The 26310-nt window shown below is 43.3% G+C and overlaps 1 protein-coding gene across 3 annotated transcripts in view; it reads right to left on the reverse strand.

The window, feature by feature from the left end:
• Positions 1-1277: 1277 nt before the first annotated feature.
• AMOT (angiomotin) overlaps positions 1278-26310 on the reverse strand; it is a 60188-nt gene continuing 35155 nt past the window's right edge. For all 3 annotated transcript variants that reach the window (XM_068533805.1, XM_068533806.1, XM_068533807.1), the window contains 6 exons: positions 14493-14642; positions 13565-13755; positions 5926-6048; positions 4913-5145; positions 3113-3778; positions 1278-2760 (listed from right to left, as the gene is read on the reverse strand). In XM_068533805.1, coding sequence (XP_068389906.1) covers positions 2663-2760; positions 3113-3778; positions 4913-5145; positions 5926-6048; positions 13565-13755; positions 14493-14642 — 1461 coding nt within the window. In that variant the 3' untranslated portion in view covers positions 1278-2662. The remainder of the gene's footprint in view (positions 2761-3112; positions 3779-4912; positions 5146-5925; positions 6049-13564; positions 13756-14492; positions 14643-26310) is intronic.

The raw sequence follows: 26310 nt of genomic DNA on the forward strand, positions 1-26310 counted from the left end.
TGAGATTTCTCCCAGAAACCTGAATTTTTAAAATGACACCTATTAGAGATTTTCTGAAAAGGCTGGATCTATCCTCCTCGTAAACGTAATACACTGACATGGACTTCTTCCACCTCTTAGACGTTCCATATCATTTTAGCAAATTACCTGCGATAAAAAATTGAGCCAAAAGGAACTGCCTCTGGTGTGAGGGGGCAGAGAAGTTGTGGAAAGTTCAAAATAGTAGTTGGCCGAGAACTTCCTCCTTTCCCCAAAATATATGAGTCTAAAGAGATGGCTGCCCCACAGTGTGGAATGCATGACATTTGTCACCTTACAGAATGTGATTAAAACGATGGCTCCCAGAGCTAGCAGAAATTCTGGCAATGTGTCATAACCATGAAAGGAGTAGATGAAAGGTTTCTTTTTATTTATTTTTTTATTTATTTGAATAGAAAGTAGCAGTCCTGAAGTTTGCTACTTGTTGCTCCTACTATCTGAAGGATTTTTTCCCCCTGTGACTATAGGGTAGTATGAGTATTAGCACAACTGCACTTTAATTTCTATTTGGGATTCACTTGATGACTGAGGACTCGTGTAGGAGGATCACTTCATTCTTTGAAAATGTCAAGACTGGCTGAAAAAATCACATCACCTTCCCTCCTGTCTCTCCCTCACCACATACAAAATAATTCCTTTTAGGAGTGACCAAAAAAATATTGTTAAATATACCATTCCTACACTCGCAGAGGAACCCTGTAAGATGATCCGAGATAGCCAATCCCATAGCAAGAAAAGTGAGGTTGATTTCTTAGGGGGATGTTTGTTTCACGTGACTCAGTGTTGAAATAAGGATCAGGAAAGGGAAAACCTTGCAAAAGGCACCGCAGGAGAGGCAAGATAGGAATTCAAAACCTTGGACAAATTACTCAAGCCAGGGACATTTTCCAAAATGCATGTGCCCTGGGCCGTGTCAGTGTCTTTTCTTAAAATGGGGCTTTTTGTATATAAGCGTTTCCCAAATTAAGCATGGTAATCGGCGGAGTGGAAAGCTGTGTTGTGTGGTCTTGAAAAAGTCACTTAACCTCTCCAGGTCTCAGATTCCTCATTACTAAAATGAGGGGGTATGGCTATATTGCTAAAGTTCCTTCCAGCCACTATGCCTCACAATGTAATATATCAGGCCTACTCTTCTATGAATTTGGTTTCTAACTAACACATCCCCAAACCTCTACCCCCACCCCCCCACCCTTACCTAATACCCCCCACTCCCCTCACCCCCCCAATACCCCTGAAAACTGATCTTAACGACATTGTCTATGGATTTGTCACCTTAATGAAGGGCAGAGAGGCGACACAGGGCAGAGACCTGTGGCAATAGGCAGCCCTTCTGTGTCCCTGGAGGCAGACCTAAGGCAAAGCTTGGAGCCATGGCCTCCTTGGTCCCTGCCCACATGTGCGTTTCCTGCTGCTCTCCAAAGGTATTCCAAGATGCAGTCACTGGCAGTGAGAAGAGGTAGCTGAGGGTACTGCTGCAGCCCCCCTCTCCCCTGACTGCAGCATAGTACTTTGGGCTTCTGATGCTAGTCCCTTGGAGGTGATAGTCATATATGCCTTTTAAGACGTATGCTAAGAATTTGGGAAAACAACATGAGTTATTTCAAAGTAGTCACCAGAAATTCAAAGCATTCAACCTGTCAACAAAAACGCTTCCTCATTTTGCAAATGATTGGCAATTTGAGACTGGTGACACAGCCAGTGAGTTTGTGCTGGAGAAGAAATAAACACCAAGCAGGTTGGTCTCGGGAAAGGCAAGCGAGCTACGTTCCTGGCTACACACAGACCACACGAGTCTGCATACAGCACCTCACGCAACTCTCCGTCAAGGCCTCGGATGGTCTAACTCCCTATGAGAGAAGAAGTTGTACATCACTCAGCTAATTTACTCTCCTAGCATCTGAAAGCAATATATTAATTATCCAAATGCATAAATTACTCCACAGTATATATATGAATGTATGAACCTCCACGAGGGAACCAAAAGAATCCACTTCCAAAGCACCACTGAAATAAAGATAAACACAATCTCCTGGCCCAGGGTAGCTGGGAAATTGGGAGGGAAAATTAGCTCCAGCACCCTTCCACACCCCAATACTCCCTACCTTTTCTCCAGTTTACATAGCTCTTAAAACTATTCCCTTTCATGCGCCCGAGGCGAGAGCTCTCTCGGGATGCTGCCTAGATGGAAACTATACAAAACAGCACACACCCAAATCCTCTCTGGCTTCGACTTCTGAACTACATGTTACACACTGTCTTCCAAACATACTGTGCTCTTCGGTAAGAGAATGATCCAGAATATGGAAATGCTAAACAAATTTCAGCACATTGAAAACATTGATGTATATCCAGCTATTAACAGTCCCAGAATTTGTATAAATCCAAACAATAAACTTCAGAGCACATTCTGATTGATCTGGCTTTAGAGGTACTCTCTAAGTGTACCAGAACAGACTGGAGTTCATATGGTATTACCTAAGTACTATGTTGTTTCAATAAAAAGTCCCTTTAAAAAACATCCCCCCACCCAACCCTTGTCCTCACCCTCAAAATAAGAACAAACAAAAGGGAAAAATGATTAAAAGCATTCTTGCTGATAAACTGCAGCTGTTGGTTAGGCCATTTAGATGAGATATTCCACCATCTCCGCGTCAGGCTCTTGTCCCAGGATCGGAATGGGAGCTTTTCTTTCCAGAGTACTGGAGTGGAAAACAGGGCCATCTAAATGGAAATAAGGGGTTAGAAAACACTTAGGGACAAGGCGAGAACTCAACTTTTAGAAGTGGCTTTAGAGCCCCCATTAAGCCCATGGCAAAGTGACATTGGCCCACTACACTCCCCATCTTGTTCACCTGAGCATTTACTTTTACTGGGAAATTGACCTTGACTCATCCCCGTTCTATCCTGGAGATGTCATTTACAGACCCTCTGCCCTTATCTCCTCTGATTAATCCGCTTTAGAACTTGAAAAGCCCTGCCCATGTGACCAGCTGTGCCTACACAGCAGGCCAACCACCCAACCTGTCACTGAGGGCAGAACCCAGGGCTACCTGATCCAGAGAATTATCATTACCTGTCTTATCTGGATTGCAGCTCAAACTTGGTATAGACAAACGACGACGTGGTCCAGACCCGGCAGCTGGACTTGCAGGAGCCTCAGCCTGAGCCAAAGCTGGAGTTGGAGCTGGAGCTGGAGGAGCAGCTGCAGCCGGAGCTGGAGCTGGTGCCTGAGTCTGAGCTGGAGCAGAAGCCTGAGCCGCTGCTGAAGCCGGAACTGGAGTTGGAGCCGGAGCTGGAACCGGAGCCGGGGCAGCTGGAGCAACAACAGCAGCAGCAACAGCAGCGGCAGCAGCTGGAGAAACAGCGGCAGCAAGAGCAGCAGCAGCGGTCGCCGGAGACGGGGCGGCGGCGGCGGTGGCGGCGGCGGCGGTGGGCGCGGCAGCAGCGACAGCCCCTGGAGCAGCAGCTACCATGGTGGTGGTGCTGGTGGCAGCGGTGGCGGTGTTGGTGGCGGCGGTGGCAGTGATGGCGGCAGCAGTGGCGGCAGCGGCAACTGGAGCAGGAACAGAGATGGGAGCGACAGCTGCGGTTTTGTTGGGTTCCGTTCCCCGTTCTGTTTGCGTGCTGCAGTCCCGGCTGCCTGTCTTGGAGTGAGCTGACAGTAGCGGAGTCGAGGGCGGCACAGGCGAGGGGGTGGAAGGGACAGACTCGGCACGGTAGTCTCCACCCAGGAGGATACCTACAAAGGAGAGAGGGAAGGAGCTTAGAAAACTACAGGCTATTCCAATAGAGACATCTGATTACCTCTTCTTCCCTGCAGGAGGTTCAGGAGGAATAGGGATGGTCCCAAATTCTCTACTTTTGCCTCCAGTGAACCCAGGAATCAGTTTGTCAGGCACCTCCCACCGTGGCTAAAAGCTTCCTTCAGACTTGGCAGATCCCTTCTGGTTCTCATTCTCTAATCCCCCAGCGAAACGTATTAAACCTTTAATTGTCCTGGGTATCTGTTCTGATTTATTTTTCCAATGGTGATTGATTTCCAACGAGCTGTCAGAATGCTTCTACTTGGTTCCACTTATAACCAACACCAGCCATTACCAAACAGCTGGAAAGGATCAGGGAAAGAAGTCTGTGGTCGCAGAGGAGTGTGATAGTAATTGTGTGATCTAAGGTTCTAACCATGACCAGGGTCCCCCAAATACCTACCCTAACCAAAGGACACTGCAAGTGTCAGAGGACCAAGAAAGGTATTAGAAGCAACAAAGAGAGCTAAAATACAAATATATATAGCTTGTTTCCTCAGGCTCCAAAAATGTGCCTCGTGGTATCCACAATACTTCTGGGGTTTTGATTAGAGGGGAAGGAATGGACAGGAATGGAATGAAAAAGTACACTCTGTTCTCATCTCAGAATATTCTGGTAACAGAAACCTGCCACCCAGCTCCATTTAGCTTAACTAGAACTCTGCGTCCTCCTATTATATGGGAGGAAAGAACACAGAAAAAGCTGGAATTTTGAAATTTTCAATGACACGAAAGCCACACGGGCTTTGGACAAAGACAAAACGTTCCGCAGGGCAAAGGCCAAAGCTGAGAATTTTTAAGAGGAAATTGAAGTTATCTTCTTTCCCACCCAGACAGAACTCAGGATTCTTATCGTCTAGGGCTGTGGCTTCAACCCGTGTTCTCTCAGTGAGGCCTCATGGCGTCTCCTAAATATGCAGTCAGCCTCTCAGGAGGACAAAACCCAACCCGGTATATCTTCCCCTCTAGAAGTGGGACCATTACTCCTTCTCATTGCCACGTGGGCACGGATCCAAGTCAGGGCTCTCTTTAAACGTGTCACTTTAATCTTCCTTATTTACTGTCATTACCTAGGCTCCCCTTCCAGCTCTTGTCATCCCGCTTCTCTTCCATGATGGGGGTGCCAGTCAGGGTGGAAGAATGGGAGAGCAAGCCTGATCCAGCATTGGAAATGGACATCAGAGACTTTGCCGGCCGCATGGATGACAGCTGCTCTGTCTTACTTGGCTCCTTCCGGGAACGCTGCTGGAGTACCTTGATCATGGCATCCTTCTCAATAATCTGGGCATGGAGGGTCTTAATCCTAGGAGCCAAAGACAAAGAGCATATAAAACATTGTTGCCACCTCCAGGTTCTGGTCTCACTACCTGCAGGGACTTGAGCTTCCGTTATCTTTCTGACTAGGGGGCGGTCTACTTATTTCTGAGTTGTAAGACAAGAGACAGTGTGCAACAATTTTTAATGCACACCCATATGGGCACAGAGGAACATCCAGGAGTTGTCACTTAAACCTTAGGAAGCCAAAGAAAAGTATCTGTGAAAGGAAGGGCTGTATATGAGAGAGTAAACTGATGTAGTGGGGGCCTTAGTGAAGAATCTGAGTCAATGGAAATGATGAGTCAGTCAGTGAGAAAACGAGAACTTCTAAGAATGGGCTACTTCGGCTAATAAGTAAATGATCATGTGCTTGTAAGAGACATCAGATGCCCTGCCTCCGAGTTTGAGTGGATGTTCTTTTACCAAGCACTCTGCTGTACCACAGAGTTGAGGTGCAATGCTAGAAAGAATACCTCAGAGTGCAAATACCAACAATTCAGTTCTGGCAGAGGGCATATGGAAGCAATTTACCAAGGACAGTGGGGAAAGCAATGTTACTTGGAATTCCAGAGTTAGTGGGAATGGTCAAGGTAAAGGTCATTGCATCTCAAATCCTAAATAACAGGCTGGCAGGGGTGCAGGGGTCGGGGGAGGCTGCATTATCAGGTTCCCCTGTTGTGAATGAAGACGCTTGCCCTTCCCTACTGACCTATCTGGTCTCCATACCAACTTCTCAGATCCACCAGAGTCCAGATCAACATTTTACCTGCCCTCCATGTCAAGGCAACGCTTGTTGGCCATCAAGATTTCTTCTTCCTCCTTCTGGATGCGAGCTTCTAGAGCTGTGTCATAGCTGGTGTTAGGAGAGTGGCTGATGACTGTTGTGTCCCTGGGAAGGAAAATGGCAGTGATAATGATGGGAGGGCAACAAAATCTCTGTCCTAAGTCAAAAGCCTTAGGCTGGAAGGCCCTACACTGAAATCAAACTTATTAGGAATGGTTGGTTTCTGGGTGACTTACTGATAAGAATCTCCAAGATGGGAAGGTTCAGCTTTCAGAGCTAGAAGAGGTTATTGGCAGACATAACTGCAAAAGTCAGTGATGGATTCTATGAGAAGTGCACAGGCTTGCCTTCAGAACTAGAGAGACACCCTCCCAAAACCTCTGGCAGAAAGTCCCTTCAAGTTTGTAGATCATGACCAGGCAATAGGAAGATATTCATATTTCCACTGTATATGATGATTTATATTACATATGAGATATGCCCACTTTATTCTCATGAAAGTCATGAAGGGGAAAAGGCTAGACTTTGAAGGAAGTCAGAGAAAGTACCAAAGAGCTATTGCTACATTCAACAGCAGTAACTCCACCTGAGTGTTTGCTAGAAATGAACTCTAGACATGTCAACAGCCAAGTTCAGGTAGGGCATGGGAGCTGAGTGAGAAGCAGGGCCTTTGAGTCCGTGCCCCTCGATTCCTATCCAAGCTATATCTGAAACATTCAAGTGCCGAATCAATGAGTCTCCCCCAACTAAGTGACTAATCTCTTGCTAGAGTCCCAACTGCATGAGGGACCATCATGTTCCATCTGAAAGTGTCTCAGGCCATTAACTCAAGGGGTAATTAATAAGGAGAAAAGTGTGTGTGTGTGTGTGTATGTGTGTGTGTGTGAGAGAGAGAGAGAGAGAGAGAGAGAGAGAGAGAGAGAGAGAAGAGAAGTGAGGAAAGGAGAGGAGAGGAGAGGAGGGGAAAGGATGTAACCCATGGGCAAGGCTGATGTTTAAACAGCACAAGTCAAAGACATAATGGGAATCCTATACCCTCCTGATAAGTGATGTCATGCATCCTTCTTTAGTTCATTTAGAACTAGTGGTAGAGAAAAGAGGGAAGGGAAGAAAGAAAACTGGATCGTATTTGAGTAACTTGGAGGGAAAGAAAACGAGTTTCGGAAGAATGTTGATGTAATTATATTGGTCTTAAAGAAAACCAGACTATAGGCTGAGGAAACAATGAACTGGCACTGCTGCGTTATACTTCCTCTGAGAATGAGGGTCTGTGGGAGAACTCCAGGCATCTTTTCTGCTGGCAGCTGGTTATGTCCTGTTAGCATAGAGATTGTGACCAGTGCAGATGGCTGTGAAGGAGCAGGGGAATGAAGAGGCAGAAAGCTGGTATTAAAGTTGGGGAAGTTTGGTGAGCTTCTGCAAAACTACTGTTCCCCAAAATGCTTGCACCTTATATGCGAGGCGGAAACAATTCATTTGAATGGTGAAATAATTGGAGAACAAGAAGCGAAAGGACCACAGTGGCTTTCATCATTTGCTAAATTCAAAATATTTTAGTATCTCGGAATTCTACACTTGCTCTAGTGCAGTTCACTTGCTTGTAGTCCTACTGGGAATGGCCCCTGTGTTCCAAAGTACCCAAGAGAGAGCAGCATTGTGTAGTGTTGAGAGCACAGGCCCTGACTAGAGGCCACGCCAGGGTCAAGTTCCACTTTCCCTAGTCCTCTGCCACTAACAAACTCTATGAGCTCAGGAATTGGGTTAACTGCTCTAAGCCTCAGGCTCCTTGTTTGCAAAATTGAGATAATAATTATACTTATATCTCATGGGATTTTGGGGGGGATGAAATGAAAGTGTGCATGAAAAACATGCAGTGCCAGGCACAGTAAAAACACTCAACAAGTTATTATTAAGAGAGAAAAGTGTAGGTAGAAAGGGAATAACATGCAAGAGAGTATGAGTTGAACGAATTCCAGCTCTTGGTATGATCCTGGAGGCGATCCCCGAAGTGCAGAGTTCCAATGTGATGGCAGAGGCTTCAGAGCCGGGCCTCTTTTAAAAGTGCATAGTGTCTATGGACACTGGGGACTTGAACGTACGGTTTGTCCCTGGGGGAGCCACTTTCATTGCATAAAAGACCATTCTGGGGACACAGAGCCCTGCCAGCTAATTGATATGGACACTGTGAACTCCTCAGGAATGGAGCCTGAAAATGTGGGGCACTTAGTGAATTCCTACAGAGCTGCCAGGACGGCCTTCGACATCAATCTTCCTTCTAGAAGACTGGGGCTACTGAGCAGTGGTTTAAGCAAAAGCAAGCAGGCACGGCATTGGAGGGAGCAACTTGACCTGCGAACTTCCAATACTCTGAGCCTACCCTTAAGCACATCAGTAGAGAGATGCTGGGCTTGAAATGACAACCTACAGACCCCAAACCGCATATCCCTGAATTACTATCCTGCACCTCAAATTCTTAAGGAAATGGTTTCTGGCAACTATTCCTCCAGTCATCTTCTCTCTCCTTCCTCTGATGAAGTTATCCCCGTCACACTACTTACATTGCTTTCTAGAATGTCACCCATGACCTCTTCCTAATTAAAACATCTAGCGGCCTTTTAAACTTCAAGGCCATCTTTTTCCTATCGGTAGCACCCTTTTGTTTATTTAAAATGGGAACTCAACCATGAGTGGAGCACTGCGTTTGAAGTTCCTGGGAGGCTGGAGAGTGGACGGACGTGGGTAAGACTAGTCCCCGACTGTAGGGAACTTGCAAGGGGAAGGGAAAAAAGTAACTAATTAACTATTACGGAAATGAGTTTGGACTTTATTCCAATAGGCACTGAAGCTTATTAGAGCTCTTCAAAGGGAATGAAATGATCCAAGCTGTGGTTCAGGAGGACAGCATTATCTCTGCTGAAATGTAATGGACCAGTCAGAAAGGTTATAATCCCAGCAAGAGATATTGAAAACAGGACCCGGCGAAGTGGCAAGGGAAATGGAAACAGGCTACAGGAAGCAGAATTGCTAGAACTTGGAGACTATTGAAATGTGGGTGTTAGGGAGAGGGAAGAATGAATGAGGACTTTGTTGTTGCTAATTCAAATGACTGACTAGAAAAGATGGCATACTGCTCGTTTTCTGTGATAGGAAACCAAGGAGAACTTTTTTTCTTTTTGGAAAATGCCTATAATGGGTTTTGATTTTAGTTACAGTGGACTTGAAGTGTCTTATGAATAGCCATGTAACAATATCCATCCAACAAGTTGCTGAAAATTCTAACTTTAATCTTTAATCTAGAGATGTCAGAGTTACTATTTGAAGCTATAGCAGAGAACAAGGTAACTAAGACAGAAGGTAGAATGAGAAGAAAGCAGAGAACGGAACCGGAGAAAGGCCTCCACAATGCAAGGCTAGGTAGACATGTGTCACATGTGTGACCAGTTTCTACCTTCTGCTTTCCCTTCCTTTACTTCCTTCTTTCCCAGATTTACTTTGTCCCAAATAAAAGTGAAACACTGCACATTCAGAGAAAGGTAACAACCTGATTCAGTAAGTGCAAAGAAATGAATTACCGGTTGATCGGGTGTGTTATCTTTTTATCTTTTTGCTGCTATTCAGAAATAAATCACCATTTGTGAGCTGAAACTAAAAATCTGCACTGCCAAATCAGTTCTTCTGAGATGAACTCCTACTTGGTAGCAATTTCCCTCATCTACATTAAGCATCTGGAGAGGAATCTCTAGGAACACAGTAACATGAAGTTATAATATAGGCCATGGTTTTGTGGTTATTTATAATAGTCTAAGAAACTAAATAATAAGCCTCAAATAGTAACTCTTGAACAGGTAATACTCCCTATCTCACCATCTTTGAAATCATCCTATCTGGGAGGCAGCAGAGTATATATAGCACTTAAGGTGTCAAAAATGTAGATTTAAGAAGTCCTGGTTCTTCTGCCTCTTAGTAGCTGTGCGATCTTAGGGGAATTATTTAATCTGTCTGTGCCTCAGTTTCCTCCTCTGTGGAATGGATGCCAGTACTTCTCTCAAAGAATTATTGTGAAGATACGCAATAATTGTAAAGCGCTTAGAAGCGTACCTTATATAGTGAACACAACACGTGATTTCTTGCATTGACAGCTTTCCCTTTGACAAGAGATGCTTCACAGAATCAAACTGCCGGAATGGGTATAAAACAGATAACCCAATATGTTTTCTCACCTGAGAAAAGACAGATGTCTATTCTTATATTAAAAATCTATATTTTATTATTCACAGTGGCCAAACACTGGAAAAAATCCGAATATCCATCATCAAGTGAATGCAATAAAAAGGAATAAACGATTGATATACGCATTAACTTAGAGCAAGCTCAAAGTAACCATGCTGAGTGAAAGAAATCAAACAAAAAAAGTACATATTATACGGCTCTTTTTATATGACGTTCTAGAAAAGGCAAAATTACAATGACAACAGACGTTGTCTGGGGTCAGGCATGGGAGGAAGGGATCAAGTTAAAGGGTCATAAGGGCACTTTAGAAAATGTGTCCTCTATCTTGATGGTAGTAGTGGCTACATTATTATATACAGTTACCAACATTCACCAAACCAGACACTTAAAATAAGTGGTTTTTAAGTATGTGAATAATACTTCAATTGAAAAAATTCTGCAACTACCATTGTATGACCCCCAGCAACATTTCCTAATTGCGCAACTTATTATTTATGTATGAGCTATTATTTTACAAATATATTAAGTTTGAGATCCTTAATATCTCACAAGCAGAATACACAGAAACCGAGCAGGCTGGTACAACGTGGCACTAGATTTAAGGATTTAAGTTGTATAGAGTTAGAAAGCATTTCCTTTCTTCTTTTACTTCTTCCTTTCTCCCTCTTTCTTTTTTCTCCTTTTTTTTTTCCCTTCCTTCGTTACTCAAACATATGTTGAGCACTTTCCATCTGCAGCCAATATCCCAGGCACTTAAAACTTATGTGGGGGGGCTGCCCTGGTGGCGCAGTGGTTAAGAATCCGCCTGCCAATGCAGGGGACACGGGTTCGAGCCCTGGCCTGGGAAGATCCCGCATGCCGCGGAGCGGCTGGGCCCGTGAGCCACAATCTACTGAGCCTGCGCGTCTGGAGCCTGTGCTCCGCAGCAAGAGAGGCCGCGACGGTGAGAGGCCCGCGCACCGCGATGAAGAGTGGCCCCCGCTCGCCGCAACTGGAGAAAAGCCCTCGCACAGGAACGAAGACCCAACACAGCCATAAATAAAAATAAATAAATAAATTTAAGAAAATTAAAAAAAAATATATTTTGGAAGAAAATAGAATATAAAGCCTTTACTACAGAAAGGGGTGAAGAGCAGAACCTTGGTCAGTACATTTAGGGTTGGGAGGAGGGAAAGTGAAATCACTGGACAGAAAAGAAATGGCAAGAAGAGATGTTGGAAGGGAAGGCAGAAGAAGAGCCCACAGGTTCTGAAACAAAGTTTTCTGAATGTTACTTTCCAAATTTGAAATCTCATAAAGAAAGAAAGAAAGGAGGAGAAGGAAACTAATCTCCGTGGCAGAGCATAAGAAGCAAATCTTTGGAAAAATAGTATAATCTTAGCAATAGAAGGGTCTGGAGCAATCACCTAGTCCAATTCTCTCATTTTACAGGAATTCAAATACAATCTCTCAGTCTCTTCTGTGGGTTGTATTAATAGGCATGCAGAAGGTACACAGTCCAGATATGGAATGTTTGTCCGGGGAACTATTACAAAGTGTTCCTATTAGGTGGGAACTGGCCGCTTTTTACCATATTAAGTGATAAGCATGCACATTTTACTGAAAACAGTGATTGCATGGAAACTTTCTACCTGGTGATTTAAAGGAATTCAAGTTAAATTAAATCTGTTTTATGGGTGCCAACAGATTCTGGAAAGAAATCCATCTGAAAGGGGATTCTCCCAATATTCAAAACTTTCCAGGGAGGAAGGAAAGGGGTAGTTTCCTTATACAAGGCCCCCAAATGACAACCTCCTAGCTTTCCTGCATTTTGACCGGGAGTCTATTCTGAAGTCAGTTTCAACAGTGAACTTCCCAGCACTGAGAACCCTGGCTTTCCAACATTTTCTCACACCGCACACCTTCCTGAGCTGTATCTTTCTAAGTTTCTGCCCGAAGATGACAGGAATGCCCTGCACCTCTCTGTCAGTGTTAGGGTTTCCTGAATAACCTCTGAACAAGCACTGGGCACAGGTGTTTTCTTGGGAACCAGCAGCTAAAATTACACTTCATTCTGCTTCTAAGCTGCCTACAAACTTCTCAACCATCTTCCAGCTCAGCTGGGGCTTCTCTGCACTCTATTACTACACTGGCATGGACCGAGCACACCATTCTCAGACAAAAAAAAAAAAAAAAAAAAAAAAAAGACAGGTAAGCTTAAGCCCATGAGGACCTCAAAATCAAGGCACAGGCAATTTCAATCTGTTTAAGGTTTATAGGGGGTATCTGGAGACGGACAGAGCATGTTAGAGAAACGTAAGATGTCTTCCTGAAGAATTGGGAATTGGTTTACAAACCACCAGTCCAGCTTTTAAGCATTGACCTCCCTCTGATTTGGCATGAGAAGGACTCGAGAATAAATGTATCCACTGCCCCCTCCACACACATATTCCAACCCAAAGTCTGGCAAGTGCTGCCAGACTCTGCCGGCTCACCACATCTAGGAGAATGCTAAAAACAATGCCATGATTTGTAATAACTTTCTGGATAGAGGCCTGTCTGGGTGCAATATGCTATAGCCTGCCTTAGATGCCCGGCTCCAGACCATGGCTCTGTCTGTATCTCCAACAATCCACATCATCTCCTGATTTGAATTTAGTTTTTGTTTCTTTCCCAACTGATGATTACGAACAGCAGCGAGACAAACGGGATAAGAGCACTGGGTCCTCCAAAGAGCAATAATAAATGTTTATAATGAGAAAAGGGGAACACATAAAGGGCAAAAAATGAAAACGCCTCCTGCCACTTTCTCTCCCTTACCAAATGGAATGTGACTGCTTACGTGTGATGAACTTGGAGGCACAGAGAATGTGGGCTTCAAATACAGACCTTCTCAAAGGGCAGGGATGGATTTCTGTTCAGCACAGCCTTTGGCATACCTTGGACAAGCCAGAGCTATCAAATGGCAGCAGCCACTCGTGAGTGACATTTAGTTTCTGAGTGGAATTTCCCTGGAGAAGCTTTCATTCCAGTCCTGGGGCTGAACAAAGAAACCTACACATGTGGCTGAAAGAACCTGAGGCTTTTGGGGAAGGAGGTGTGCGGACGTTCAGTTGATCCCATCTGCAATTGTTCTGGCTCCTGAAGAAAGCTGAACTATGATTCCAGTAAGTTCGTCAGTAATTTTAATTTACAAATCCCAGACCCTCTGCCCCACAGTTGCTCAGTCTCTGCGTAACCAGACTGAAGAAAACAAAAACCACAGACTTAAGCAGAAACTGAGAAAAAAGAAACAGAACATGATGGGGGGAAAAAAAAAAAAACCCACTGGAAAATCTCTTAATCAGTCACTTTTGTGTTCTCCACACCACCCCTGCCCTTCACTCAGGGCCTCTACCAGCCAGCTCCTTACCTCTGAGCAGCTACGGTGGCGGCAGCATCCAGAGCAAAATGTCTCATGACGTTCTCCTCTAAATACTTCTGCTCCCACTTAGTCATGTCAGCTTCCAGGGCCAGGATTCTCTCCTCCTTCTCACGAAGGAGCTCCATCAGTGCAGCGGCATTGTATTCTGAAACGTTGGTGGGCTGAGAGTTGCCCTGGCGCTGTTGGAAGAGATACCGAGACCCCTGATGTTAAAGAGTTAGGACCATAGTGGCTGAGTCCCATCTGAAGAGCCCTTGTTTTTGGAAAGGATCACTACTGCCCAAGTCACTTCAGTTTGGAGTCCGATTCAGAAGCAAGGGGAATTCATAGGCTCTCTACCTCGGGCTTGAGTATGAGACTCTCGATCACGAGAGGAGCCTGCCATGTCAAATGGTCATGCTGCTCAGAAAGTGGATCAATGGTTTAAAACTCACTAGCCCTGCCGGCCAGCATGGTTCTCCATGGAAACGGAGATGAAAAATCTAGGATTTGGTCTCCGCCTTGCCCCTAAACTTGTTGTGTGGCCTTAAGGGAGTCATGCCACCTTTCCTGGCTCTTGATTTTCTCTCGTCTAAACGTGAGGAGACGTATGGCCCAACGATTCTAAAGGCCATTTGCAACCCTAAAGTGTCCAGCAGTCTGTTTGTACAGCGTCTTCACTGCTTACAGGGCCAACTGTTTCTGGGGTTCACGTGAAAACAAACAGTGCAAGGTAACAGGCATTAAGGGCTTTGCTGCGATTGGAAGCTAAGGAAGCCAACTTCGTCTTCACAATCGGGAGGCGCTCTGCAGTAAGATCAGTTGGGGCAAAACCCCTGAAGATGAGCAAGAGTGTGGTTGTTTTGATTCTCACGTCAGACACTGTCTGACAAATAAGCAATCAGGAGCCGTCTCATTTTCTGGAAGTTCTCTGTACCTGCTGGATTCGGAGGGATTCCAGTTCTCTCTCCAGTCGTGTCCGGAGACGGTGCTCCAGCTGCTCTCGTTTTTCACATGCCGCCTGGAGCTGTACAAGAGCTTGCTGCATCTTTTCCACCTTATCTACGTACACTTGCTTCTGTTTCAGCTGAAAATCCAGGTTGGGAGAATTACACGATAGGAGGAAAGAGAACAACAGGGTCAGTTATACAGCCCCCAAATCCAGCCCTGTGGTTAGGTCTCTTCCTGGCCAGCTCCAGAAAAGCCGGAGTGGCGAGAAGGTCCTTCATGAGTATCGGGCTGCCTTGTATTTACCATACAGAGAATGTCTCAAGGGATAGGAGTTAGGAGCTCCGTTTTTCACCTCTCCCCCCTTCCCCCTCTCGATGTTTTCCCCAAGTCCATTTCTATCAGTAGAGTCTGTCTTAGATGGCACGCTCTTAAGATTCCCATTTACGGATGTCCTCACCTCTGCTCTTCTTCACTCTAAACTGTAACATTCTGGGGGAGGCTGTATCTTACTTTGGCCATCATAGTAGGGGGATGCTAAAAAAATTAAAAGGGGGCCTCTCCAGGGAGAAGAGTTTAATTCGGAATGGAGAGGAAGCCTACCCACTCTATATAGCTGTCTCCTCGCCGAGTGAGAGAAAAAGGGTGGTCAACTGCTGCACATAGAGGGAGGCCAGAATTGTCTTTCTGAACTCTACAGTCCTGGTAATTACTCCATGCAATCATCACTGCTCTCGTGGAGTGTTTCTGCTCCTCAAAAGTCAAGCTGCTGGGACTCCCCCGGTGGGCCAGTGGTTAAGACTCTGCGCTCCCAATGCGGGGGGCACGGGGTCGATCCCTGGTCAGGGAACTAGATCCCACACGCCGCAACTAATGATCCCGCGTGCCGCAATGAAGATCCCACATGCCGCAACTAAGACCCGGTATAGCCACAAAAAAAAAGAAAGTGAAGCTGCCACGCAATGGTTCATCTTTAGTCTCTTCATTGACCAGCACTGCCCCCACCGCAGTTCTTTATTAAAAGAACACAGGTCACTTGCCATTTCTGCCGCACTCATGAGCCTGAGTTGATAACATCGGACCGTAATCTCTCAACTATCACCCTGGGACCTTTAAAGATATCTAAAGATGCAAACTAATGAATCAAACCTAAGACTCCATCAGATCAAATACGATTCTTCCTCTTTGCAAGCTTATGAACCATAACCAAAAACAAAGGTACGAGCAGGCTGGGGCTAAGAGTTTGAGTTCTTTGCACCCTTGTAACTTCCAAGGCAAATCCCATCACGGTAAATCCCTGACTCCGTCGTCGAAATGAAGGAATGAAGGGAACTTCAGAGCTTTTTAAGGAAGGCGTACATACCCTCAACGCCTAAGAAGATAGGGGAAAGTGCAGCCTTCCCAAATTGTTAGGAATGAGCAGATGGTGCGTCTTCATACCTACAGTACTTGTGCGGGTGCCTCTCTTGCTAATAAAATCAACGCATGGACTCTTTCTAAAGTAGAAGTTCTTCCAAGCTGGTCACATCTGTTATTATTATTTTCGTGAAACCTGTGGTTAGGGATACTCTCATTATTAAGATTTAAATGTGAAAATATTATTGATAACATGGTCCAAAGGAAATTCAAGAATTCAGCTCAACTCTAACTTTCCAACAAATTCCCAAGCCCTTGAGATACCTAGATAGACAGGCGCAATGTAAGAGGTTACCCACTTCACCAGCACTGCCCACAGCCATTTAGCTGGGGCCAGACCAGCAGAACCAACCTGACACCCTCATTGCAGAAACCAGGTAAGACCTTCGTGGTAATGTGTCCAAATCACTGCTCTCTAGAATGTCCAGTCAGACAGCAATGGCATGTGCTAATGGGGAAACTCTCCTTGTCTTATAACTGCTCTCTCTCCAAATTAGAATTGCTGAACTTTCTCTAGGTGGAAGAAAACTTGTATTTTCCTACCAGACTTGCATTATGCCTTGCCTAGGTGACAGGGAAAACTTTAAAAATTCGTGCTACACTTCTTGACATTTCCTTTCATTCCAAGGCCTAGTTCAATCTAGCCTTGTAAACCAGTTGAGATGACTTATAAGTCTAAATGTTTTTATCCATTAGACCTTTCCCTAGGAAATAAAAGAAACAAAAATTGCCATTCTCATCCTCTCCGTAAGCTTAAACCTTTCTTTCCTGGGATATGCGACTATTTGTAATAACACTGACTAGGGCAGTCAAGACCTTTAGGCCATGGACGCCACTGCCTTCCTACTTGCTAAGCTTTTGAATAATTGGAGAGCAGGAAATATCCTCTATCCTTTGCCTTTTGGGTTCTATAATCCTGATGAGCTATTTAAAGTTGAATGCATTTATTTGTGAATCGCTCTGAAAACCCTAGGGGAGCAGTGCAATGTTAATGCAGAGAGTGTTAACTATAATTACTGAGGCTTACAGCAGTTATACTTAAAGGCAATTAAAGTTAGATAGTATGCAGTTCTTGCCTTGATGGTAAAGTACTGCAATGTAAGCTCGGAGAACTGAAAAATAAGCAGTCAGGACTAGGTGTATTTCTCTATGCCCTGCCTTTCTTGAGAAAGGAATCCTCAATGTCTTAGCTAAGGAATCCCCAGCAGTGGAAGTCACTGAGCCAACTGTCTGGAAGGGAAAAGCAATAAAGGCCCAGAGAGTTTTCTGAGTTGGCTGAAGATAGTCACACAAGTCGGACAACTTCCACAAACCAGGCCAAGGAAAATCCCATTATGCTTTGCCACTGGGATGATTTTCCACAAGGTACCAGGACCTCTATTGTTGGCATAGTTCTTCTACTTCCTTTTTTCTTTTGCATATCTTTTTTTTTTTTATTGTGCAAAGTGCCAATCTATTATGTCAGCAGATCCAAATAACAATCTAGTAATATGGAAAATCAAGGACATTTGCAGATATTAAAACCAAGAGTCACAGACATTAAAGTCCCCAAAATAACTATTTTAATAAGAGAGAAAGTTTTACAACATAATATCTAAATCCCCAGGAATTTTTCCAGATAATTTCAAAATTCTCCAAACCCTTTGCCTATCATAGTTTTCTCTGAGGAAAACTTTTACATCTTCCCTAACGAATCTCTTAACTTTACGACCAATTATGAAATCACAATACCCATATACAGGACCAAGAAAAAGTGCAGCTCAGCCATAAACACCAAGATCACCTAGTAAATGCTTAATACCTAGGTAATTTAGGGTACAAAAGGACAACTGTTGGATGCTACCAGTGCAAGACCCTATAAAGATGCAATCCACAAAGTCAGCTATCTTCTAAGTTACATATTCTATGTTTTCTAGATCTCATCTATATATGGAAAGGAACAAAGGTCTGTGCGGCTTATTAACTCCTCTACTATCCTGAACTTTATATGCTTTACTTTTTCCTTCATTATGGTAAATCCCCTTTTCTGCCTCTCTTCTATAAACTTATCTCCTGTGCTAAGCTCCTCAAATGTTACCTCAGTAATTAAGACATCCTAGATCCCCAACTTCACCTTTCAATGCCATCAGAAATGTCAATGGTTCCTTCTAGGTAAAGAGAGAGGCCATACAGTAAAATGGTTAAGGTCATGAGCTCTGGCCTCAGGCTACCCCAGTCCGAATGTTGGCTCTCCCACTTACTAGGTATGCAACCTGAGGAAAGCTACTTAATCTCCCTGAACTTCCCTTCACTCATTCATACATAACATAGAGATGATGATAATTTGATATACCTCTAAAAGGAGCAAATGAGATAACAAATGAAGTGCTTAGTAGAGTGTCCGGCACAAAAAGTACACAGAGTTGTTTTTCTTTTTTAAAGAAAAAGTTAATCCCAATGCACACATACTCTAGTCCTCTCAACTTTGAACATTCATTCCAGATAGCCTTGACGTGGTTCTCATTATCTCAATAACTCTAATTAACACATCAATCAAGAGATTAAAAACACAGCCATTTTTTCCCCAGGAAGACATATGACACTAGGCCTCAAACCCTTCATGCAACAGAGCTTCAGATATCTTTATAGGGCAAGGCCTTTCACTGGAGATACAATTAGAAGAGAGTACTGAGTAGCTGCAAGGACACCATAGTCTCTCAGAATGACACGATTTAGAGGGCACCTCCACTTTGTGAGAGATACTTTACCTACAGTCAAAGGTACTGTTTAACTAAAGACACTTAGGCAGAGCTCATTCCCTGCCACACACACGCACACACATGCATGCACACACCAGGAATTCCTATTTGACAGCAAATTGAAAGGTAAAGGAACAAGGTGGCAATCAGGAGACTTGGGTTCTAGTCCTAGCTCTGTTTTTAATAGTAATTTGCTTCCCTGTTCTCAGCCTCAGAGTCCCCATTTGTAAAAAAAAATGAGGGGGGTTTTGGGGGGTCAGCAAACCAAGATGGTCAGCAGTGGGCCAAATCCAGCCATGCCCATTCATTTACGTATTGGCTAGGGCTGCCTTCCTGCCATAATGGCAGAGTTGAGCAGTTGCAGTCGCAAAAGAAACTCTGCGGTCCACAAAACCGAAAATATGTACTATCCGGTCCTTTAATAGATAAGGTGCCAGCCCTTGGAGTGATTTTCAAACTGTGTTCCACAGTCCTAGTGTTCTAAGGAGTGCTTCAGAAGCCACTACAATGGGTGAGTTGTATCAAGTGGCTCCTCTTCTATGTGTTTTACAATGAGGGTTCTACATAAAACTTAATTTCAAAAAAAAGACTGTTACAGCTTTGAAGATACATATGAATATCCAGTTGACCCTTGAACAGCATGGGGGTTAGGGGTGCTGACCCTCCCCGAAGTCGAAAATCCATGTATAACTTTATAGTCAGCCCTCCATATATGCGGTTCCTCCATATCCACAGTTCCATATCCAGGGATTCAACCAATGGCAGATCGTGTAGTACTATAGTATTTACTACTGAAAATGTCTGCATATAAGTGGATTCACACAGTTCAAACCAGTGTTGTTCAAGGGTCCACTGTATATATGTTCTTGTGCTTTGTCTGTTTGCCCTAAAGAATGGGCTTCCCATCTTACCTCACTCCATCATCTTTTCACACTTGACACTTCAGCATGGTTAAATAACTTTAAGTTCCCAAGGACCCCCTCGTATCTTAGCCCTCATTGCCTTTGGATATAGCATTCTCTCTCTTAGGAACGCCTTGCCCACTAGGTTTTAAGAAGTTTAAAAAAAAAAAACAAAACAGCAACAGTAGAATAGGCAGATGTCCATCTAATAGTCTTTCAATTCACAAATATTTTATGAATCTAAGCTTCCCCTTTTCATCTTCAACACTGACCAGTAACTAAGGGAACTGGACAAAATGGGATCCTAGAAATCTGTATAGGCATATTCTTGGAGGTAAAAAAAAAAACCATAAAAGTCCTGCCTTCGTTTGTGTGTATGTACATGTAAGAGACAGATCATATAAGGTGTGTACTCTCCATAGGATCCTAGATGATTTATTTTTCTCTGTCTTTAGTGTTCAAGGAAGTGAAAGTTCACTTGAAAAGTTTCTAAAGCCAAGGTAGTGGTTCTGGTGTAGAGACGAGTACCCACAGATCTCCAGAAGAAGCCAGAACCAAATTCCCTCTAGATACTCAGTGAATGGGGGAACTCATTCCATCCATTTAAATTTTCTTACCAAATGCCAATTTTCAAAAACCTGTTCAAAACCCCCCTTCCCTAGCTTTCCCTAAACCTGTGTTCTCCTAACATCGTTCCTTAAATCATTCTTACTTTCTGTCTTGATCTTTTAGACCCACCTTCCCTTCCAATTTCATCCCCATCTCCTGCTATACCCCAAAGGTCCAATCTATGGTAGTTTACTCTTTTACCTCTATACTGATGGTTCTTAACTGGGGGTGATTTTACCCCCAGGGAACATTTAGCAATGTGTGGAGACATTTTTGGTTGTTACATCTGGGGGTAGGTTGCTATTGGCATCTTGTGACTGGAAGCCAGGGATACTGCTCAACACCCCACCGTGCACAGGGCAGCCTCCTCCATCACTATCACCAAAGAATTATCTGGCCCCAAATGTCAATAATGCTGAGGTTGAGAAACCTTGCTCTCCACTTCAGCACTACTGGAGATTTCCTTCGTGCCACAATTCTCACAACTGCTTATATTCATATTTTAATATTATTATGCTCTCTTTAGTCACAGACCCCTAGCGGAGGGCAAGATTTCTCACTCTGACACAGTGTGCCCCAGACTGCTTTCATCTTTATCCAAAATGATATCCCTTCAATAGTTCAGCCATTATAAACATTTATCCTGTTTTTCCAGTCTCCAAATCTTGGAATTATTGTCCTTTCTTCCCTCTTTCCTTTGACCACCATATCCAATCTGTCACTATATCTTAATTTTAAATAACAGCTCTCATATTCTTTCATTTCCTTATATTTTCATAGCCTACATAGTTTAAGTCCTTATTTCACAACTAAATAATTAGAATAATAACCTAATCGATCTTCTTACTTTGTTGCCCTCTCCCATCTACACACAAGCACAGATGAATACACACACACACACACACACACACACACACACACACACACGCACAATCAGTCCATCTGACATACAATTGCTATAACAGACTTGCTCAAGTAGAACATTATGGCACTGCCTTATTTAAGAACAAGAGCAATCTACTGCTAGCACATCCACTGAACTACTATTGATTAGGTACCTACTATATATCGAAGGCAACTTTACACCTCCTCTCTCACTTCTTTAGACCACAGCTATTCTTTCTCATCCATATTTTAAACCACTTGGTATTTTTCAATTCACCCCCCGATCTACTGTCTCATTGTCCCCTGTCCGTCCTAGATATGCCTCTTAGAAATGCCTTTATCAATGTTCTAGGCTCCTACTGCCTTACAATTCTACCAGGCCTACTATGCAAATGATCAACCTTTGTATTAGTCTGATCATTTCTTCATCCTTCCTCACCATATCAGTAAACTCTCTAGGAGTTCTTCCTGAATAATCTTACCTGACCTTGATCGCTGCTTTTCCCTAGAGCCTCTTATAACGTGCACTCTGTTAGCAGTCATTTTATAAGATTTTGTTCAAGTGTGGATTCGTTCATTCATTCATTCATTCATTCAACAGATATTTACTGAATGTTTATCACACACCAGGCCCTATTCTACATCTGAGAGCAGTAGTGATGCAATGGGAGGCAAGACAAAGTCTCTGCCCCATTGGAGGGCGGTATCCCATAAGCCACTTAAGGGTAGGGCCCTCTATTTTCCTTCACATCTCTCTTAGGTTCTAGATCTAGTTCATTTTTCACTACACTCTTGGTGACCAGTTAATATTAAATAACTGTCAAATACAAAAACAAAGATGAGCAAAGCATAGCTTAGCTATAACACTGAAAATATAAAAATAATAAACACACACATTCATAAACGTATTCACTTTGCTTGGAAAGTCAAGATAAGGGTTTCAGATCATTCCTATTAAGAGATAAGTTTTTAAAGGGGAGTCATAAAATTGGGAGGAAGAACAGCAGGAAGGCAACCTATTGAAGAATAGAGCAAATACTCTTGAGCTCAATCAATCATGTTTTTCCATTGCACTTCCGCAATAATTTGAACCCATTCCCAAGCATTTGGCAGATCTCTTAACCCCCTTCTGACTCAGGAAAATCTGATCCCTGCAAATGAATACCACGTGATGGCATCTCTTCCCTCCTTCCAACAACTGCAGATGTCTTTCAAATTTATTTTTTCAAGGATGGCTATATACAAAATTACCTCTAGGGCCCCTAAAGCTACCCATTTGTCTCAGCCATTTGTAAGGAAGTGATTTAATCATCAACCTTCTCCATTTATTCACTGGTGGACAAAGCATAGTATGGGATATTTTGGAATTAAGAGATCTGGGTTTTCTTCTAGATGTATTACTAACTGTATAAACTGTCTGCACTTTAATTTCCTACTCTACTGAAACTTCCAAGCTTCATAGTGGGGATGTAGTAAGTATTTGGAAATACTTTTGAAAGGTTAAAAATACATGGTAGGAATGAATAGGCAGAACACAGAGGATTTTTAGCACAGTGAAAATATTCTGTATGATACCATAATGATGGATACATATAATTACATACATTTACCAAACCCACAGAATGTATACTACCAAGAATGAACCCTAATATGCACTACAGACTTCGGGTGATTATGTGTCAATGTAGGTTCATCAGCTGTAACAAATGTACCCCTCTGGTGGGGGAAGGTGATAACAGGGGAGCATGGGTAATGCTGTACATATGTGGCAGCAATGAGTATATAGGGAAGTCTCTGTACCTGTCCCTCAATTTTGCTGTGAACATAAAACTGCCCTAAAAAAGTAAAGTCTTAATAAATAATAAAAAATATAATATGGATAGAGGGGGTGGGCTACTATTATTAGGTAGATGAACACCAATATATACACACACTCTGATGACTAAAGGACATTGAGACTAATAATACAGAACTAAGTCCAGTGTCACAGAGGCCATCCTTCATTATGTCTGATTTTCATCTTCCCTTCTATCGCCCAGAACTCCAAACACTCATGGTGTCACAAATGTCACAACCGAAGTGTACTTTCTTTGCTCCTCTCCTTCATGCAACTAAGTTATATGTTACTCCATGAGCCTTCAGTGATTTCCGTTTGATCTTATTTAGCCTTGCCCAGGAGCCCATGGCTCCAAGTAAGAGTTCCCTCTGAAGCAATTTGGTAACACTACCCTGGTATTAGCAAGTTGCCTGTGTCCATTGCCAAGAAGCTGTGGTCCACGGGTAGATATTAAAAGAATTGAAGAGTAAAAAAAAAACCACGCCTAGAAACTTGCTACCAAGGGAATGGAGTTCATTCTCTTAAGGAGGCTAACGAAAAATACACAAGACTTTCAATTTGGGAATTTCAAAAGCCAAAATCATAGGAAAAACTGAGAAAATCAAGCTTTGAGAAGTAGCTCCAGCTCTATTGGGGGTGGGGAACATAATTTCTTATACTGAGTGGAGCAATACCTACTTCAAAGAAAATATGCTGCCATAAATATGGGAAAAGTCATCCTTAGATGAAATGCCCTTCAAATAAGTCAACAGAACACTCTGGAAGATTCCTGGGTAGATATGTATTTTATCTGAATTCCTATCAATACTCTCAATGCACACATAATTCAAACCGTCAGATCTTCTATCACATTTATAATCCATCATAACTACCGTATGAGTTTTACCTATACCAACAAAATCCTACTGTTTGAGGATTATTTTGGATTAGACATATAAATGTCTATGCCTAGGACATCTTCCTCTAATATTGGGAAAGAAGGAGACTGGTTACGGTGCTGTGTGGATAGGTGTGATAGCAGAAAATGATGCGTCTCTAAAACCAAAGAGACAAATCAAATAAATGGCAAGAGATCTAGAAATAAGAGAAAGTATGAATCATGAAGAATAATGGTGGAAACGAAGAGAAACAATATGAATTTAGTTTTGGAGAATTGAGAGGAGTGGCAAAATGACTCTGGAAAATGCACCTCCGCTAAGAGTTTTCACTGCAATGTCTAAATGTCTGCACCAGACACTGCAGTTGAGAAAAGGTTAACACTTGGGTCCTTTTTTCCCCCTGAATCCCTGTGGCTGTCAATCTAGCCTAAAGCCAAAGAACAAGGCTCGCTGGCTCTTTCTGCCAGCCCTCCCACATTCCGCTCTATCCCCTCCTATGCACTCTGCTCAGTAAGCAGCCCACCCGCAGCATCTTCCCTCTTTGATCTTGCCAGGGCCTTTTTCCCACCATCCCTGAAACAATTACCCAAGCAGTGGCTCGGCTCTGGATCATCATAAGACAGCAGCCGGCCAGAAGCCTGGGCTGCCTTGAGCCTTGTGAGTGGATATGCCAGGCATCTGTCAAAACTCTCCAGTGAGGTCAAATTAGTGGGGGGCAGAGGGAGGTCTCTTTGAATGGGAGAATACCATGGTTGCTGTAGGACACAGAATTCTTTTGACTTGGAGTTTAATGAACCTCCACTTCAACAGGACCTACGTGTCCCGAAAGATAAGGGCAGGGATGGAAAGGCACCATTTACGCCAGCCAGCTGCTGCATAAGCTGCATAAGCTGTAGATTGGTGGCAAGACCTGGATTATAGTGAATCACCAAAAAACAGGTCTGCTCTTTCGAGTGCTATCCCCTTCCCGGCAAGATACCGTATCCCTCGATGTCAGCAGAGCAGGGTCCGTGAGAGAATCTGTGCTGAACTTGGAAGAGGAAGGAAGTTGTGATTGCAGGAGAAAGTTCTCTGTAAGCCTGAGGCACCATTTCTGTATAGAGCTTAGAGCACAGTGAATGTTGAGTGTCATGGGCAAAAGACTTAATAAGATTAGAAAGATGGAATGGATTTTCGGGAAAGTATCTAAATGAGGACGTTGTAAAGAGAAAGACATAAATATATGCAAGAGTCTTCAGACCATTAAAGTAGTCATAATCGTTCCCTAACCATCTTTTTTTTAAAATTGAGGTATAAATGACTTGTAACATTACATGAGTTTCGGGTGTACAACATAATGAGTCAATATATGTGTCAACCTGACCATCTTGATGCAACGCAAAATAGTTAAACCTGAGTGGCCTTGCACTTAGTAGGCTAAGAAAGTACTCCCTAGGAAAAAGGCTTAATTTGGGAAAGTTCCCCTAATTCTCATTTGCTAAGTAGACTAGAGAGGTTTTCCCTAGAAGAACTTCTAAGGAAAATGCATGGTGCCATTTGTAAGCCATAACTAAATTATCTGTTTCTATGAGACATAGGCAGGCATCTGACATATCGCTCTGCCTTCCAACATGACCTGACTTGAGCCATCTCCAACAGATAGAGGGATATATTTTCTATTTGTGAATACTCTTATTGATTTAGAAATGCTCACTAATTTTGTGAAGGAATCACAATGAAGAATCCTTACTAGATTAGTTCCAGGGCTAACCTACTCACCTTAAGTACCTCCTAAATGTTCTGCACTTAAAAATTTTACCCCAGGAGAAATGAGACCTAGTGGGGGTTGAGTCACAGCAAAAAAGCAAAACTTCAGTTATCAATTCCTGTCTTTGAAGATAAGGGAAAGGAATGTTTTCCTTTGAATATTATGGAGGAGATAGGACAAATACCACCCAGGAGCAGACTCAGCTCTGATAGGCTACTTAAAATGAAAAGGAAAATAGGAATCTGTGGATTTTCCCTGAGATGTGGTTTCAAGCCCCTATATGTGCTAGAGGCGATCTGGCTTGAGAGTCTGGAAGGCATTACATGGCCTCTGCCTCTGATTCCACCGGGTAGAAGCTTGCTCTCCCCATCAAAGGTTCCGCCTCCTTTAGCAACAGCAGCTCAGAATTTCCCAACAACTAGACTCCGTGCAAAAGAAAAGGTTGGATGAGGACTAAAAAATTAACAATAATTGATGAGTTCATGTGAGGTATCTCTGACCACTAGATGCCATCATTCAATCCTAGCCCAATATTTAGAGCGTCTTCTTTAAATTGTAAATCTACATATTTTGGAGCAGGGCCTTGGAAAATGACTAAAAATCTCTGGAACAAATTCCCAGAAAAGCCTCAGAAGTCTGAAGCCAGAAATATATGTCAGGCAACTGTTTCAGTGAGGGCTGCCCGGTGGGAACTACAGACTAACTGGTTGTTAATCATGGAAATAGTATACCACCGAGCCCTCAGACACTGCAAACCAAGATGGTTGCAGAATCTTCGTATCCATTTATCTCCAA

This window comes from Eschrichtius robustus, chromosome X (genome assembly GCF_028021215.1).
Source record: "Eschrichtius robustus isolate mEscRob2 chromosome X, mEscRob2.pri, whole genome shotgun sequence".
Classification (NCBI taxonomy): domain Eukaryota; kingdom Metazoa; phylum Chordata; class Mammalia; order Artiodactyla; family Eschrichtiidae; genus Eschrichtius; species Eschrichtius robustus.